Source organism: Lipophrys pholis (genome assembly GCF_963383615.2).
Source record: "Lipophrys pholis genome assembly, chromosome: 22".
Taxonomy (NCBI): Eukaryota; Metazoa; Chordata; class Actinopteri; order Blenniiformes; family Blenniidae; genus Lipophrys; species Lipophrys pholis.
Window position 1 is genome coordinate 2,345,809 of NC_137644.1, and position 17,549 is coordinate 2,363,357.

At 45.9% G+C, this 17,549-nt stretch overlaps 1 protein-coding gene across 1 annotated transcript in view; it reads right to left on the reverse strand.

Annotated features, from left to right (window-relative positions):
• Positions 1-12,074, reverse strand: part of sbf1 (SET binding factor 1) — a 55,196-nt gene extending 43,122 nt beyond the window's left edge. The window contains 1 exon segment of the mRNA XM_080491737.1: positions 11,861-12,074. Coding sequence (XP_080347863.1) covers positions 11,861-11,915 — 55 coding nt within the window. The 5' untranslated portion in view covers positions 11,916-12,074.
• Between the last annotated feature and the right edge of the window lie 5,475 nt (positions 12,075-17,549).

Sequence of the window (17,549 nt, forward strand, 5' to 3'; positions counted from 1 at the left end):
GAAGGGAAGGATCACGTGACATCTGATGGAGGGCGACCGCAGTCCGACTGCAGCTCGGTGTGTGCGTCTGTCTGTGTGTGCATGTGCAGTGTGTCGTGCTCTTGCTGCTCAACCAAACCACAGCTTCTCCTTTGCAAGCGACAAGACCACAGTGACACGACATCAGGCCGTTTCCATGGCGACTGCAGGCAGCGAGCCCCGGAGAGCTCAGATTGGTGTGCGCTGCTTTTATTCTGAATATTTTCCAAGGGGTCACAAAGTGTGGTCAAAGTCAGCTCCATCTAAAGTAAGATCAGCGTATCAGGTCATGGCATTACTCTGCTATCCCCCTCTGAGCCTTACATTTTAGAGGCCTCTGTGTTTTGTTTTTTTACAAGCTGCCATAGTATTCCACACTGCTGTCTAAGGGTGTATGTATATGGTGATATTATGATATCTACTACTGTTCATGTCACAAGTAGTGGTATGGGAATACTGAAATGAAGAAGTAGGTCAAATTGGTGAAGAATAGGGACGTAAAGATTTTGAAGCAATCTAGAAAACCTCAGCTTAAAAGAAATTTGGTTTAAATGACTAATTGTCCTCCTGAACCTGGTTTTGAACCAGCCCACCACATGGCAGCCCTGTGTAAACACTTTGGGTCCCTGAATAAGATCAAGGATTATGGAAGTCGTACCTCAAACGATGCACACTAACACGTCTGGCAAAGCAGCAGATTTTGATTGATGTTGGACTTTCTGGAGAATTTCATATTGAAAGTTTGTTGTTGAAGGATGTTGGAATCCACAGAGAAGCCTCATCAGTGGCATCCAAGTTAGAAGTTTTTACTTTGAAAGTTGGGGATTTCTTGTGAAAAACCTTCAGGACAGGAAGCGTACAGATGTCAATCAGAAGGAGCTCCACTACCACAGAAGCCCACCCAGTACTGAGAGCTTAATAGGCGTGGTGGTGGTGGTGGAGGGAGCAGGTGAGCGAGGAAAATCTGGGCAAAGAGGAACCAGTGGGTGACAGCTCCATCACATCGGGGGGCGGCTTTGGCAATCATTCTTAAAATGTTTTCACCTGGATTGGCTGAAGCAATATGCCTATCATTAACAGATGCTTTGTCAATTTGTACAGAGAAATTTCAACCAGAGAGGAAGACGCCAAACAAACCAGGAGCATGACAAAAAGCACCATGATATGTAAGAATAAATCTCCAGAGCACAAAGATATCCCCATCATGTATTTTAGTGTTTATTTATTGCAAGTTATATCGCTATCACAATACAAGACAACATAATGCATGTAGCGCATGTTCACGTACCATCATGAAGCCTTACTGGGTGTGTATGCATGTTGTAACTGTAACTGATATGGCAGGTTGATAAAACAACAATTGTTTTATTGGAGATGGCACGCATTCACTTTTGGTTTCACCGTCAGTAGTGGACACACCCATTGCATCCATGGCCAGTATGGAGAGTGGATCAATTCATGAACACATCTCGAAAGAATTCAAGTTTTAGGGGTGAAGCGAACAAAACTCTGAGATGATTACACCACACCCTCTGACAATGTGCTCCAAAGCAGTCCACCCAGATCACAACTACACACACACTCAATACAAAGTTTTCACCTACGCACGCACGCACACGCACACACACACACACACACACACACAGGAGGGCAGTGCTGTTGTGCAACGACGAGCATGAATCATCCTCTGATTAAAAGCAGAGCTCGAGACCCCCACTGGGTCAGAGGGGAGACCAGCGTAGTCACTGAAGTTCAGCACATCAATAAGTCATCCCTGACATTTAAGGCCATCTGAAACGGGTCTCAGATGACAATCTTACATGAATGAATGACTCAATCCCTGCTCTGAATGGACGAGCTGGGCTAAGCTGCCATTTAGTCACAGAGACTGAGGGGGAAGAAGAAAAAACTCCATCTGGCAACTGCCATCACCCCTGGAGACAATGAGGGACGTTTTCTTTGTGCAAAGCTCTTCAGCAAACTCACGTCCTTCCTGCAAAACTAATGCCCTTCCCAGCTCCTCCCTCCTCCACCAGCTGACAGTTCCCCCCCCCCCCCCAAAAAAAAAAAACCCAAAAAGGAAAGGCTTTCCAGGAGAGGAAGCGGCCTCAGAGAGGGACACGGCAGCCAGACTGAACCAGCCAACACAAGGAAACGTTACGTGCCACTTTTGCCCCCGAAAGAACCCGTTTCTGTCGCAGGGCTGGGGCAAGGGCGGATTATTCTCCCCAGAGGTTGTGTGAGACTTTCTTGTTGCTCTCATTTTGATTAAAAGACATCTCCAAAGATCTGCCCGCAGTAATACAATCTGTGCAAATTGACACACAGGCTTCGGAATTTTCTGTCAAATACTCTGCGATATGGTACTCGAATTGTCCAGTTCAAAATTTGAACGACCACGTTTGACTGACATTATCATTATTTGAGATTGGTACGAGAGTTACTACAGAGACATCGTCAAAACTGCATACGTATTTCTATTGGATGTAGATAAACAGGCATTTGACATTGTTTTACTAGCGGAGAAAAAAAACTGTGACTCAAAAAAACCTTCAAAGTTTTGCATCTGACAAGTATCTGACAGATCAAAACAGGAACAGTCAAAACCGAGACAAGACTAAAAGTGGAGAAGTTTTTTAGTCTTTACCCAGGAACCTTCGAGAAAAAAATAAAACTTTAGAGCATTTTTATAAAAGACCAGCACAAAACGATCTACCATATTTAATACAGCTTATAGTTCATGGACATTTTCCACTCGTGCTCATTTAAATACCTCAACAAACATGCATCAGGCAGCTTTAAAATATGTCAGGTACTCGCTCGCTTCTTCTTGACAGCACACTGTACCGGAAACCTTCAAACATCGAATACAATCATATACTAACCATCAATCAGGATGGCACCTACACAGATTACTACATGTTTCTCACCCATCATCAGCTGTAAGCTACAAGCAGCAACCAAAGACACGGTTAAAAGCTAAAAGTGTTACCATGGAAACACCAACGCTGTCACACCTCCACCACACTTGTTGACTACACAAACCAAACAATTACTACATTTGTCTAAAATGCTTACAATGATTCTGACCATGACTGCGTAGTTTGTGTTTGAGGAGGAAAGACCTCAAACTGGCCGTTCTGTACGGAAAACCGATCACAAACACATTTTGAACAAAGCGTCATCCACCTGCACCCGATTTGAGATCGAATGAGAAAACTAGAACACTCATTTGGTAGAGTCCACACCTTCACCAACGCCACATTTGTCACCATGGAAACCAATGGATTACAAGGTTATTTGCTCCACCACACCACTCCTTCCATTATCTGTCATGGTTGTTTGACACTGATGTACACATATTGTATTATAGTAGAACCTGTGAGGAGCGGATCCGGTAAGAGCTCCACCCTGTACTGGACACGTCACTGTGCACCGACACATATTTAACCGTTAACGCACCTTAATGAGGACAACCTGCCTGATGTGGACAACAGACAGGTTTCCCTGGCAAATTTCAAGCTGAGCGACACTGAAATACTTGGGCTGGACCCGATTATTAGAATATTCAGGCGTTGTGGTGTCAGGAGATTAGGTTGGAGATCTGAATACTCGCCGCTGCTCCGTGAAGCTCCTCTCCGTCATCCCTTCATGCTCTTCTCATTGCATGTCCGCAGACTGTGCGCGGGCGCTACAGGATTGCATCCATACTTCACCCTGGGTTCACTTCCTTAACGTTCCATAACGTAACACAAGGATCCTGAAACTATCTCCACTCCCGCTGCCCGGCAACCTCCACCTTTCCTAAAGTAGTTTATGTTTCAATTCAGGAGTTCTGAGCCTCTGGATCTTTATTTGCTTTTAAATTGAGACGGAGGATCACCTAAAACAAGCACCCAGTCGCTCTGCTGTAACACAGGGGAGGTGGTGTTTTTTGTGGGATTACATCAGATATCAGAGCGTGGCCAGAAAAGAACGTCTGGCAAGATCACTTGTGTCACGAACACAAGTAACAGCATGGAGGGAGAATCCCTACGGCTTCTTTGGGAGTAGTCAGTGAGGGATTACCTAGAGAAAAGTTATTGTTAAAATGTGTCCATACAGTATGGCAACACACAGAGTTTTAAAGCTGAATTATAAAACACAGCTTTACAGGTTTAGAAAAAAGGCAATGGATAGCTTCACGGTAGATTTGTCCCTTCAGTCGTGTCTCAGAGAGTTTCATGCACTCGCTTCATATCTTGAGTCAGAGTTACCATGAGACATGATGATGTCAGGAACACAGTCATCTTTTACCACGTGTGCAGATTTGCTGGAGTGCCAGGAGCTTTCCATGTCAGGACGACAGTCACAAAAGGAAGGCAGCCTCATCACCGGCTCACAGTCACACAGAGAAGGGGGAAACTGACATAATGCTGATGTGTGACTCGTAAGGAGCATGTCCTATATTCAACTCTTCATTAAGTACATATGTTCTAAATATTATTTCAAAATGTTTCAATCACCTTCTTTTCACTTTTGCTACACCGAAGGTGTCTCTACCCCATACCGATATAATGCAAATATTCAGTGCAGTGATGGGTGTATCAGCAATCTTCTTCACCACCAACACGTTCAGAAACAGGAAACTTGAGCTCAACGCATGCAGCCTCTCCACAACGAGACGCAAACTGAACTTCCGTGCGCTTCCCCAGAAGATTGCAACAGGAAACGTGATATCTGCGGACAAATGCATCTCAACCACTACTTATCTTCTAGCGGCCAGAGCCTTTGTCTTCTCTGAGCAACACATCCCTTCTAATCACTTCTCCTCCTCTCTCAGCTCCACGAAGTTCTCACATCAGCATGAATCAGTTCAAGCACACAAAACACTACATGTCACTTATATTCATGCATCTGATGTTCCACCTCATTAACTCATCAACCATGAGTGGTTGGATCAAGCAAAGTGTTATGTTTGTACAATTACCTGTATAAATAAAGGTCAAAAGCAAATAGCTCAAACCATTAAAGTGATGTGATCGATGCAAAAATAATCTGTGCTGATTGTATCTCCAAGAACAAGATACAAAGGATGTACAACCAGCTCCGAGCTCTTCAGCAGTGATCTTATTTACTACTGGGCAGCATCCAGAAATAAACATTAAGCAAGGTCCAGACCAATGACAGTGCTTTAATCTGCATATTCAAACCAACCCCAGGCTATGTGAAAGATTAGAGCCGTCACAGCGGGGGCATCCGAGATTTTTCTTGTTTGTTTTTGAGTGACAGGCCTGGAGGCCATCTTTATAAAGATGACGCTCTAGTGCCAATTATTACAAATAGATGGAGCTGCAAGTCTGATTTGGAGCAAGTCGTGATCACACCTCCCAACCTAATCTCCTGTTTTATGTCAGAATATCACATGTGTTTTTCCGTGCATGCATGGTGATGTGTTGTGATGTGCCACCAAGCCTCCAACAGGCTAATCCTGAAAACCCCTCCGACCCTCTATCGTCCAATCAAAGGAACTCTGGACAAGCTGGAATCGCCCCTCTGGGATCTGAACGATTGCTCCCTGGAGCACCAGCGGGGCTAACCACGAGAGGCACTGACTCAGCCTTTGTCCTGCGAGGGGACAGAGGAATTCTCTGAATTCCAGAGGAACCATCAAAGCACTGCGGATGAGGGCATCCCTAACCACCACACACACACACACACACACACACACACACACACACACACACACACACACACACACACACACACACACACACACACACACACACACACACACACACACACACACACACACACACACACACACACACACACACACACACACACACACACACACACACACACACACACACACACACACACACACACACACACACACACACACACACACACACACGAGTTATCTCACACAGACAAGAACACACTCAGAAAACAGGTTTAATCTGTATTAGTTTACTTTCTACCCTCATGTGTAACACTGCATCAGTGTGGTGCGCCGCTATCCTGGAGACAGCCAGAGCAGGAAATGTCATTAGCAATGCATGTTTAAAGTTGCACATTGACTACCACATCTGTCTCTCAGTCCAAATCTAGGGCAAGGCATCCAGCTTTTTGTTGCCCCCACCGCCCTCTTGCCCCCCTCCTGGGGTGCAGATCACAGAGTCTTAACAGCAAACATGTACACACACACACACACAGAAGTGTGTGTGTGTGTGTGTGTGTGTGTGTATATCTGTGCAGTAGGAATGAGGGCAGGGTTGGGGCCCCGGGGCCATCGTCTCCCTCATGAATAACAAGCATTCAGCACAGCAGACAGACGGCAGTAATACACACACACACACACACACACACACACACACACACACACACACACACACACACACACACACACACACACACACACACACACACACACACACACACACACACACACACACACACACACACACACACACACACACACACACACACACACACACACACACACACACACACACACACGACATTTTGCACTAACCTCAGTGTCATAGCAGCTATCGGTGAGAGGTGTAATGACTTTGTTTCATAGTGCACAGTGACAATACGCTATCATAGAACAGATGTAGTCTGCCTTGTGTTTCCTCGTGAGTGCTAATGGAAAGTTTGTGTGGCTTCTACTTCTACAACGTTTCCTACAGCTCACTGTGGAACCAGTGTGGGTGAATCCTGCTCCGACTCTTCACATCAAGACAATTGTGTTCATTTTCAGGAAAAAACAAACCTGTGTGTTTTTTCATGGTGACTCTTGTCTGGTAGATTGGTTAAGATTGAAGAAACATGCCATTCAGGCAATTTACTCATCTGCAGCTCATCCCACAAACGTATTTCAGCCACAAATTTGGCAGCATTTAAAGAAAATTTAAATGACTGCCTGGAGATAGAATTGTACTGCTGTACTGTACTGTACTCTTTCTGCTTTCACTGTTTTGATATGAAAATGTGGGCGACAGGTGAGTCGGAAGCGAGCACGGTATCGTGTGAGACAACTTCTAGTCCTAGAAAAAACCAAAAGCATCAAAAGTATAGGAGCACGACCACGATGCACTAAAAGGAAAACAAACAGGAGCTGGTGAAGATTCGCCGATAAAAAAGGAAAAGATACCCTAAGCAGAAGTGTAGACCAGGATACACGCGGGTATGTGGCGTATATCCAATTATTTTTCAGTCAGCATAGCGTACACCCACTTCAAAATCCGCGATACGCCACTAAGCAGTACCCACAAGTTAGATTGCCTATTTCTTTCCTATAGGATGATGACTCTGTCTCCTATTGGCCAGTACTCACTGATCCGCTGATCTAATTGGTTAATGTCTGTGTTTACTGTGCAGCATGAGGGCTGACAAGCCAATCAGAAGCAGAGTAAGACGTGTCATTATGTAGTATTGCGACTCGCTAAATTATACAGAATTATGTGACAATGACCAAATAATATGGACGCATTTTCACTACATTCAGTGTTTATGCCCAAGGACCTCAATGAGTGGACAGGGAGAGATGGGGGATCAAACCACCAATAATAGGAATGAAAGGTGACCTGCGCTGCCATTTGAGCCTCAGTTCTTTCTCATAAAACTGCGAGTGAATCTTAATTGTGTACCAAATGGTCAGTATGCCACAAGTCCTCATCACAGCCCGCAGGCCACATGGGGGGAAACGTTACCGTGGTAACGCAGCAAACACACAGAGACAGCCACAAAGAGGCGAGCGAGCCGTCACAAGCATCAGCACCAAATCAGCACTGCTGCGACGCAGCGTCGCTCCGTCCCCCCATGAAAGGCAGATTGTGAGGGCTATTTCTGGAGTGTCTAAAAGGCTGCAGCTCTGCTCTGGAGCGCTGGAGGAAGTGGCTGCCCACAGCCAGCCCTGCTGGCAGCATCACTCACACTCTCTCTCTCGCTCTCACACACACACACACACACACACACACACACACACACACACACACACACACACACACGCACGCACGCTTTTTCCCCTCTGAGCTGCATGCACCATCATGTCTGCACTCGCAGTGACACTCTCCACTGAATGCACCTGAAAATACTGAAGAGACCAGAAGTCAAAGCTCTCGCAGCTCTTTGAATCAGAGCTGTCACGAGCCTGAACAACTTTTCCTCTGCATGTCGTGAAGATGCAGTACAAAAACAAGTGTATGTGAAACATACGTGTGTACAGACAAAGCTACACTGAAGGCTGCAGAAATCATGCAGGTGAACAAGCAACACTGATCTGCACCAAAACATCTTGTAATAAAATGTTCAACTAGTTCAGGTTCTACAGAGATAGTTTTAATTAACAGCAGTTTTTTGGTGAACAGCACTTTTCTTCAGGCCACGTATTACATAAAATCAATCAAATCTGACAGCACTAGAACCCTGCAGCTGAGATTCTGAGGGCGACTGATAGTGACTCCACTTCTCTGATTAAAATCTGGAGCTGTTCTCACATTGAAAACTGAGATACAGAATGATGCCACAATCTCTGCTATGTAACTGTCTCTGGTTTTTGCTTGGGTTGCACCGAGTCTTGTTAATGACGTCACGTGCAATTGTGATGCAACAAGGGGGACCTGGATAAACTCGTGCAATCTGGGCGGTGTCCTCGCTGGCCTTTCATGATGTGAATGACCCAGGCCAGGCTGCAGGTTATATGTGTGGTGATTCATGCATGCGTGTGCAGGGAAGAGGCTTGCTAGCTGAGCTGTCACTCCAGTCTGAAAACAACCATCCTGCATTCTGTTCAGGGCCACGGCCGCAACGACCAACACCCTCAAACTGCAGCGCCAGAGGCACCGAACGAAGCCACAATAGAGTGTGTGTGTGTGTGTGTGTGTGTGTGTGTGTGTGTGTGTGTGTGTGTGTGTGTGTGTGTGTGTGTGTGTGTGTGTGTGTGTGTGTGTGTGTGTGTGTGTGTCGCTATCCTGAATGAGACCGCCTCGCACATAAACCCAACACGGCCCTTTCCTGGTTTTCAGACATGCATGGGAGGGACAATCTGGATTCTCACTCTAAACACAAGTCTCCCTCAGGCCCTCTCTCCGGTTTCCTGTTTGGGCCTCGCACTGTTAATCCCATTGGCTACTGGCTTCTCCACGCAGCGGAGGAACCGCTGTCAAAACACGGCGACGCGACACGCAGCCGAGCTCATCAAGAGACCCTTCGCCTGGGACGACCACTCCCTGGCAACCGTGGACCCTTCCCCAGGCCGCAGAGCAAGAGTCCAACATCTAGGCTGAGCACAATGTGAGCAACCTGACACTGACGGGAGACAAACGGGAGACGATGAATGGGAGAGCTGAGTCTCTGCCCTCAAGGCAAGCATCTGCTGGTCCACAAAGCGGACGCATCGGCCCTGTAAAGTTTCTCTTTAAAAGCTGAAAAGAAGACGCCTGTCCTGCAGCACGCTCAGAGTTTCTCTAGGTGACAGCAGATGAGCAGCAGTGACGTCACTGCTGAAAACCTGTCAGTGCCCATGCCTACCGAGCATTCCACCAAGCAATGACAATCTCTCTCACACACACTCACACACACCCACTTGCACACACTCACACACACAGTAACAGGATGCATGAAATATTTAGACACAAGAGGAAACTCCACTGTACAGCAGAATTCCTGGTATTCTTAGGATCGAGGACCGCTCGTTCTTGTCAGGAAGCCAAGCGCTTTCTTTTTCTAGTGGCAGCAGACCACAGCCAAGGGAAAAAAATGATAACACAAGCACACAACTTGTGGCACACATACAGTTCATGTACTTGGGTAGACTTTTTATCTACGAACAGCTTCTCACTTTTTCTCATTACCTTTACAAATCAGATTTGTTACTGTGGAGAGACGTTTTGGTTCTCCTTCAGAGTGGTTGTAAATTAAACACTAACACAGGGAGAAGCGAATCCTTCTTTGGATCCACCAGGGCTCACACAGGTAACAAGATGATGCAAAAGCCAGGACAGGCAAGCAATGCAGCAAGAAGAAAAGTTTGCCTTGGTGGTGATATCAGTGACACGGACAACTAGTCGCTACATGTCTGAGGGGCACAGATAACAGGAGACGCAGCAGATTCTCCATGCATGACCCTACTTATATAAAGACATCCTTCGAAAAAAGTTACACTTCGCTGGAATGTATTGAGCACAGTTTAAAGTATGTTCCGTTGTTGCTTTAGCTTGAAAAAGAAAAATGATCTGTACTTCTACTGATGTGAAGAATCTATGTACTCTTATCTGGAGTGCGAGACTATAAGATCCACATCATCTCTGTAGTAACACTGATTGATGATGAACTCTTCTAGGAAAAACATAGAAACACTAAACATCCACAACACTTACATATTGGCAATAACGTGCAACGAATGAGTCGAGATTATAGAATACAACTGCAGAACCAGATTGTAGAAAAGATATGATGACCACAATGACACAAGTCATAAGAAAGATTCCGCAAAGGGAATGTTTACAATAAACTCAGCATGGAGCGAGCAGAAGACGAGGGCCCACCACTCATCATCACTCTTAAGTGTGTGGCTTTTACGAGCAATGGGAGCCTTGATCCATTAAAGCCATCGAGGCTTTATGTCTGGTTCCCAGATGCTTTTTTACAAGCCTGTTCTGCACCAAGCTGCATTCAAGGCAGAACAGGAAGGAGTGTTTCTGCAGCGTTTGCAGCGTCCACGTTATAACATCCTGTATTCACACCCCCACCTACTGAAAAGAGAGGGAGGAGAAAAGATGCAATAAGTGCAATCATGCAATGTAAATAGGAGAGTGATGTACTGTTACTCTTGCATGATCAGGGTAAAAGCTGCAGCACGGGGCTTTCCGTGTCACAATTTGCCTCCTCTGAATAAATCATGGGGCAAAAATCCACTCTGAATAAAAAAAGGCTAAGGTATGTAACAAGTTGCACACTTTCCCCGGATAGGAGAGTTGAATATTTCATGATTAAACGGGCCATTATACTGCACAGATCTAGGCCAAGGCTCAGGCTAAAGGGGGGAGGAGGGGGGCTCAGATAACGGTCCAAACCCTGTCCCAACTACCGCAGCTCCGGTCCAAGGGGGCTCAAGGGAGGGGCAAAGCCATCTGGGTTAATCCGCACAAAACGCAAGGAAAACAATCAGCTTCTCGGACTGGGCGAAGCAGCGACCTGCACTTTTAAAGAGACGCTTTAAATGAAGTCCAGGTGGAGATCAGCCGGGCTGTCGCCGTCTGCCTGTCCCAAGCTGCCGCTCTGCACCCTGCAGCCACAACACTGGCGTTCCCCGGGCTGCCCCTGCTCCGGACCCTGCCGGGACATGTCGCTAACAAAGCACACCAGGACCACGGAAGATAAAACATAGAAACGAGTGGATAAATCCGTCTTAGGTCACGGCCAACCAAACAGCCAACAGCCAGCCAAACAGCCAACAGCCAGCAACCCCCCCCCCCCTCCCCCTCCCCTCCGCTAGCCCGGCTACTAGCTGCTCGTTGCTGAAGTTAGCCCAAGTTTGCTGTCAACACGGAGAAATTCTTCATTTTCCTGAAGATAAAATGTGTTTAAAAGGTTGAGGGCTGTGCGCCAAGCGTCCGTTCAGTGTGCTCCCAAAGCAGAAAAGGGTGACACCAGCAGAGAGCCCCTCTTTCAAGTTCACTAATCCCGTGGGGCCTGCGCGTCCCCGGCCTCGATTTGACGGCTCGCAGGCGGCTGACAGCGCCTTACGCAGCTCAGCTGAGAGCGGCAAGCCGGCCAGTCCCCGCCTCCCTCCCCGCCTCCCGCTCACCCACTGAGGCTGCAGCTAGCGGAGCGGGCTAACCCGAGCACCCACCTCGCTTGTCGAGGTCGTAACCGACCACGACGAAGTAGTCTGCGAGCCGGGCCATGGCGGAGCTCACGGCGACGAGCCTTTCTCGCTAATTCCTCTGGTGGTTTCGCCGTCGATAGTCCATTCACGTCCTACCGGCGACAGACACATCACGGGCGACAGTAGCATCCTTCCAGCTGCACCCTGCCGCCATACTGTCAGTGTGCCCGGCCCTGACAGCGGACAGCCGGAGTCTGCGCACTGAGGGACTTCCAGGGAGGGGCCGCCCGGCGAAGAATGTCCCGTGTGGGGAGCCACACCGGCCGAGGGCCCAAAACTCTCACCAAAAGCGATAAAAAAAAAAAAACCGCTGAAAGCTCCACAGAGGCGGTCCTGGAGGGACCCACAAAAAGATAGACTCTGAAAAAGTCGTTTAAAGTGTAAATAAAGCTCCTGCAGGGGGTCACATCCAGAGTATTAACACTTAAAATTCCACTTTTATCTGTTTTTCGATAGATTCTATCTTGTCTACTCATTGATAATATATCAATATTTACATTTTGTTTTCCATTTTTTTATAAATATGTTTTTACGGTCCTGTTAACTAATAATAATAACTAGAAAATTCCAGAGAAAATGTGTGCCTGCCTCTCCTTTGCTGTCAACGTCTCCCTGGCATCAGAGCTGATCTCCTCTGGGCCTCTTTGATCTCCATTCATCTCCATGAGGCCTCTCTTCCATCTGCTTTGTATGGGTCATTTTTTTTAGCAGATTTTTGTGATTTTTTCACAAAAGATTAACCAAATCGTTAACTAAAGTCGTACAACGTATTACCGAACGTTCTGCACATTTAGATTTTTTTTGCTTTTTTTGTCCTTGCTCTCAACGGACGCTGATCTCCTGTGATCACCTCCATGAGGCGCCTTTTCCATCCACTTTGGAATGGGACATTTTTTCACAGTTTCTTTGGAATCATTCAGAAACAGTTTGGCGAGTCCTTAACAAAAGTTTGGATCAATCTAATCGCGAACGTTCCGCACATTTTTATGTGCTTTTTATGTCTGTGCTCCCAACGGTGCGGGACTAGTTACGCAACAGAAAAAAAATGCCAGAACAATAATAAAATTAAATGCTGCCAAGGACACAAAGGCAGCAATAATAATATTAATCATCACCATCAGCATAAAAATATTAATAATAATCATAATAATCATAGTAATCATAATAAGAATAGATGTTATTTATAAACAAGGAAACAAAGGTTTCTTTATTTACTAACACAGGCCCTGTTTATGTGACAACATTTCAAGTGAAAACCCGTAATCTTTGCATTTTCGTTTCAGCAGAGTTTTACGTTTACATGTCCATGTTTTGAAAACAATGTCCATTTACACAGAAACACTGAAAGCAATGTAGTTAGCATGTGAGGCCACGAGTTGCCGCTGTTGGTTGCTTTCGTAATGAAACCACACATACATGAACGCAGAGAATAATATGATATAAACGTTAACAATGGCGAGTACACAGACATTTATATGGACAGATAATAAGAGAATATGGACTGGGAGTTATGCCACTCTGGATTCCATCCAGTGTTGTTATTGTGTTTCTCACGCCTGTACAGAATGATTTGCTATGGCTGTTGTGCACATGTGCAGTAGCAGCAGCATTACAGAAAAGTTCCATCTTGGAAGCAGCTTGCATAAAGTTGCGTTGTCAATAACTTCAAGCATCGTTGTCATGTAAACGGACACACAAAACAAGTAAACAAACAAAGTAACAAAGTAAAGTTTTCTGTTTTCACTTCAAAACGTTGTCAGAGGCTGAGATGTGTTCATGATGATGGCTGATAGCAAACACAGTCATCTTTGGAGTTGAGATAAAGAATAGGAAAGAAGGCGTTCTGTGTCTTTTTGATCACTAATTGAAAAAAAAAGACCTTTAATTCTTTTCTCCTAACAAACAGGCTTAGGGCTACCCTCACACATTCAACTACTGGAAGTAGTAGTAGAGGTGTGAATACATTATGAAGTTTACCTTAATGTTACACGCGCACACACGCACACACACACATGCACACGCACACACACGCACATGCACACGCACACAAAGCCATTAAATCATGCAAAGAGGTTTAACCTCAAGTATAAACTGGTTTATGGGAATTTGTTGAGGACAATTGCAATGTGTGTCAAATATACAACAAACATGATTGGTTCCACTTTAGTTGTGATGTAGATCAGTTTTAACTTTTTGACTCAACATTGTGTCGGTCCTGCTTTTGGTACCAAAGCAGCCCTGACCCATCGGGGCATGGACTCCACGAGACCTCTGTATGTGTGCTGTGATTTTTGGTACCAAGATCTTACCAGCAGATATTTTTTAGCTTTTAAAGCCACACGGTTGGACCTGTATGACTATTTTTAGAGTTACACATCCCACAAATGCTCAGCAAGTATGAGTCCTGAGGGAAGGTCAACACCTCAATACATTCCTAAATATTTCACTTCCTTATATTGCTGAAAAAAGACACTTTTATCAGGTAATAGTCTTTTAAACGATATGCATAGTCTGCAACAACGTAAGGCAGGTGGCACATTACATGGATGGCAGGAGTCAAGGTTCCTGGGACATTTCTGAAAGTATTACACTGCTTCCACAGGTTTCCCTTCTTCCCAAACTGCATCCTGGCTCATGTGTTAGCTTACACACACACACACACACACACACACACACACACACACACACACACACACACACACACACACACACACACACGCACACACATCAAACTCAGGATTGAGACGAGGTCCCAGCTGAAGCTCATCCTTAAGAAGTCACCAGTCATCCATCATAAGACAAAAACAGAGAGACAAACAACCACATGTTCATATTCACACCAACACAATGGTAAATGATAAATGATTTCACTTCTATAGTGCTTTTCAACTGCTTGAGCAGTCCCAAGGCGCTCACATTCACCCATTCATAAAGCACACGCATTCGCACACTAAAGGAGGCGGCGGCCCTGAAGTCTTCTGTTGGGAGCAGAAAGTCGCCAATTAACCTTAATGAATGTTTTTAAATTCTGCAAGGAGAACTCAGGCCCTGTTTACACGACAACGTTTCATGTGACAACACCTAATCTGCTAAAAAAAAAAGAAGTGTGTTTCCACTGCAGCAGCGGACACAGAGACAACGATGTAGTTAGTCTGCCGGGCCACTGGAGGGCGCTGTTGCTTGATTTTGTAATGAAACTACACAGACGTGTGCAGAGAACAAAACACTATAAAGGTGAAGAAAATGGAGAGAACCTGACATCCTAGTGGACTGATGAGGAACCGGATGATATCAGGGAGAGTCTCAACTATTAAACTACTGATCTGGACCATAAAACTAGAATATGGACCGCGGGTCGTACCACTACGGGTCGTACCACTACGGGTCGTACCGCTACGGGTCGTACCGCTACGGGTCGTATCGCTACGGGTCGTACCGCTACGGGTCGTATCGCTACGGGTCGTACCGCTACGGGTCGTACCACTACGCGGCCGCCATGTTGGTTTACAACTGGAGAGCAGGAGGGAGGGGGAGATGAGCAGTAACAGGCTCTGTAGCCTCCATCAGTCTCTGCAGGAGGGATTTGCACCATGAAAGAATCTTTCCACCTTGAGAGCCGGATTAAAAACTTCAGGATACAGTGGATCAGAACACTGGTGTCGTGTAAACGGACCCCCCAAAAGTGAAGAAAGTTTTGCTGATACACTCGAATTCGTTGTCGTGTAAACGGGGCTTCAGAAAAGATGTATGCACTGGGAGAACATGCAAATTCCACATAGAAAAGCTCTGAGCTTTGACGAGACTCAAATTTCTTGCTGTGGAGTGAGAATGAAATCCACTACGTTACTTTGCAGCATAAGCAGCTCTATGCACAACAAGGTGCACTGTATATTCTTACGTATTGCGATCAGAACCAGCATTAAGGTCTGCAGCCGTTGGTCCATCTTCACTCCCCACATCCATCATTAAGTCCCTGATACTGTAGGTACAGGCCACTGCAGACCAGGAGCATCCCATCAAACAGCAATATGTTCTTTGTCAAACTCCCTAAACCCATTTTGTTTGCCTCTATTTCTCCTGTGTGAAACATCAAAGTTGACTTACTCTGCACTAACAGATGCATTGTTAAGGAAATGGACCTTGGTGACGTCACCAGTGGTTACGTCATCATTGATTGGATATTGATGAGAGATCAGCTCCTCCCGTGTTTTGTTCAGGAGAGCAAAGAGTTGGAAACAAGCAGAGATTCGACAGCACGGTTCAAGCCAAAACTGCAATCTCGCGATTAACTGAGTCTCAATCTTTAGTTTTCTTAAAGCCCAAACCCTCCAAATTACTTATGTTAATAGAAAACATCCCTTTGCAGCCCCAAGAAACATAAAATGCTACTGCAACAGCTTTGGCAAGCTGCTTGTGCTGCCTTGAACTATGTGTCTGCTGCCAAATCATTTCCCATCATCCCACCTGGCTGCAGCCCGCCGTAGTGAGCTGAGGTCGTCAGTGAAGAACCTGGAAACAGTGAAGACCAGGAGTTAAAATAAAGATGCATTCTTGGCTGTCCGTTTGAATGTGCAGATAGCAGGTCGGTGGGATGTGAGGGACCACCTCACATCCTCGTGGCCTGTCCTTGGCTGTAAACGCCATCGCGGCCTCCAGAGAATTCCAAGGCTTCCTGCGCTCTGACCTTTGACCCAACGTGCTCATCAGTCTCTGGTTGCAAACAATCCCGAGCACGAGATGTCAAATATCTTGTTGAAGAGCTTTGTTTTCCTGACGCTCGGTGAAAGACTCTCCTCTCAGTTATCTGTGACTCCAGGAGGGCTGGGCGAGAGCTGCTCTTTGATAAACACCACAGACTGTGTCACCCAGAGATAATATGTCCAAGTCCGTTTGTGAATGTGTTGAGTTTTCCAGGGAGTCATGCTCAGATCACCACTGTGGTATCGATTCTTATGGTTAACTGTATTTTCAGACCCTCGAGCAGCTGCTCTGAGTCTTCCCTCTGGACAAGGCTGCACACTGTACTGCACGATAAACCAGCAGTCTGTGAAACACACTCCTTATGCTTCTACTTCTGTTGTCATAATAGGAAGACCATGAAACGCTCCTTTATTCTCGCCTCAGAAACCTGTTTGGATTGGTTACCCATCACATATCTGCCTCATCAGACACTGGAGTTTACGGTTTTCCTCATTTCCTCATTGCTGACTTCTTAGAAATAATACATAGCATCCATCCTTCCATCCATCCATCCATCCTTCCATCCATCCATCCATCCATCCATCCATCCATCCATCCTTCCATCCATCCATCCATCCATCCATCCATCCATCCATCCATCCATCCATCCATCCATCCATCCATCCATCCATCCTTCCATCCATCCATCCATCCATCCATCCATCCATCCATCCATCCATCCATCCATCCATCCATCAGCTAAACACAGCCCCCTTTGGTTATCAGGCTGAACCCATCATAACATCATCACCACCTTCTTAATATTGTGTAGTCGGCCAATACACTATGACCTTACTGTTCTATGTATCCCACGTTCTCCAGCAGAGGAGGATAAAATCCATCCCATCCACACTGAAGTCTAGTTAATTACTGGATTTCCTGTATTTTCACATTCTGTTCTATTCTACTTTAT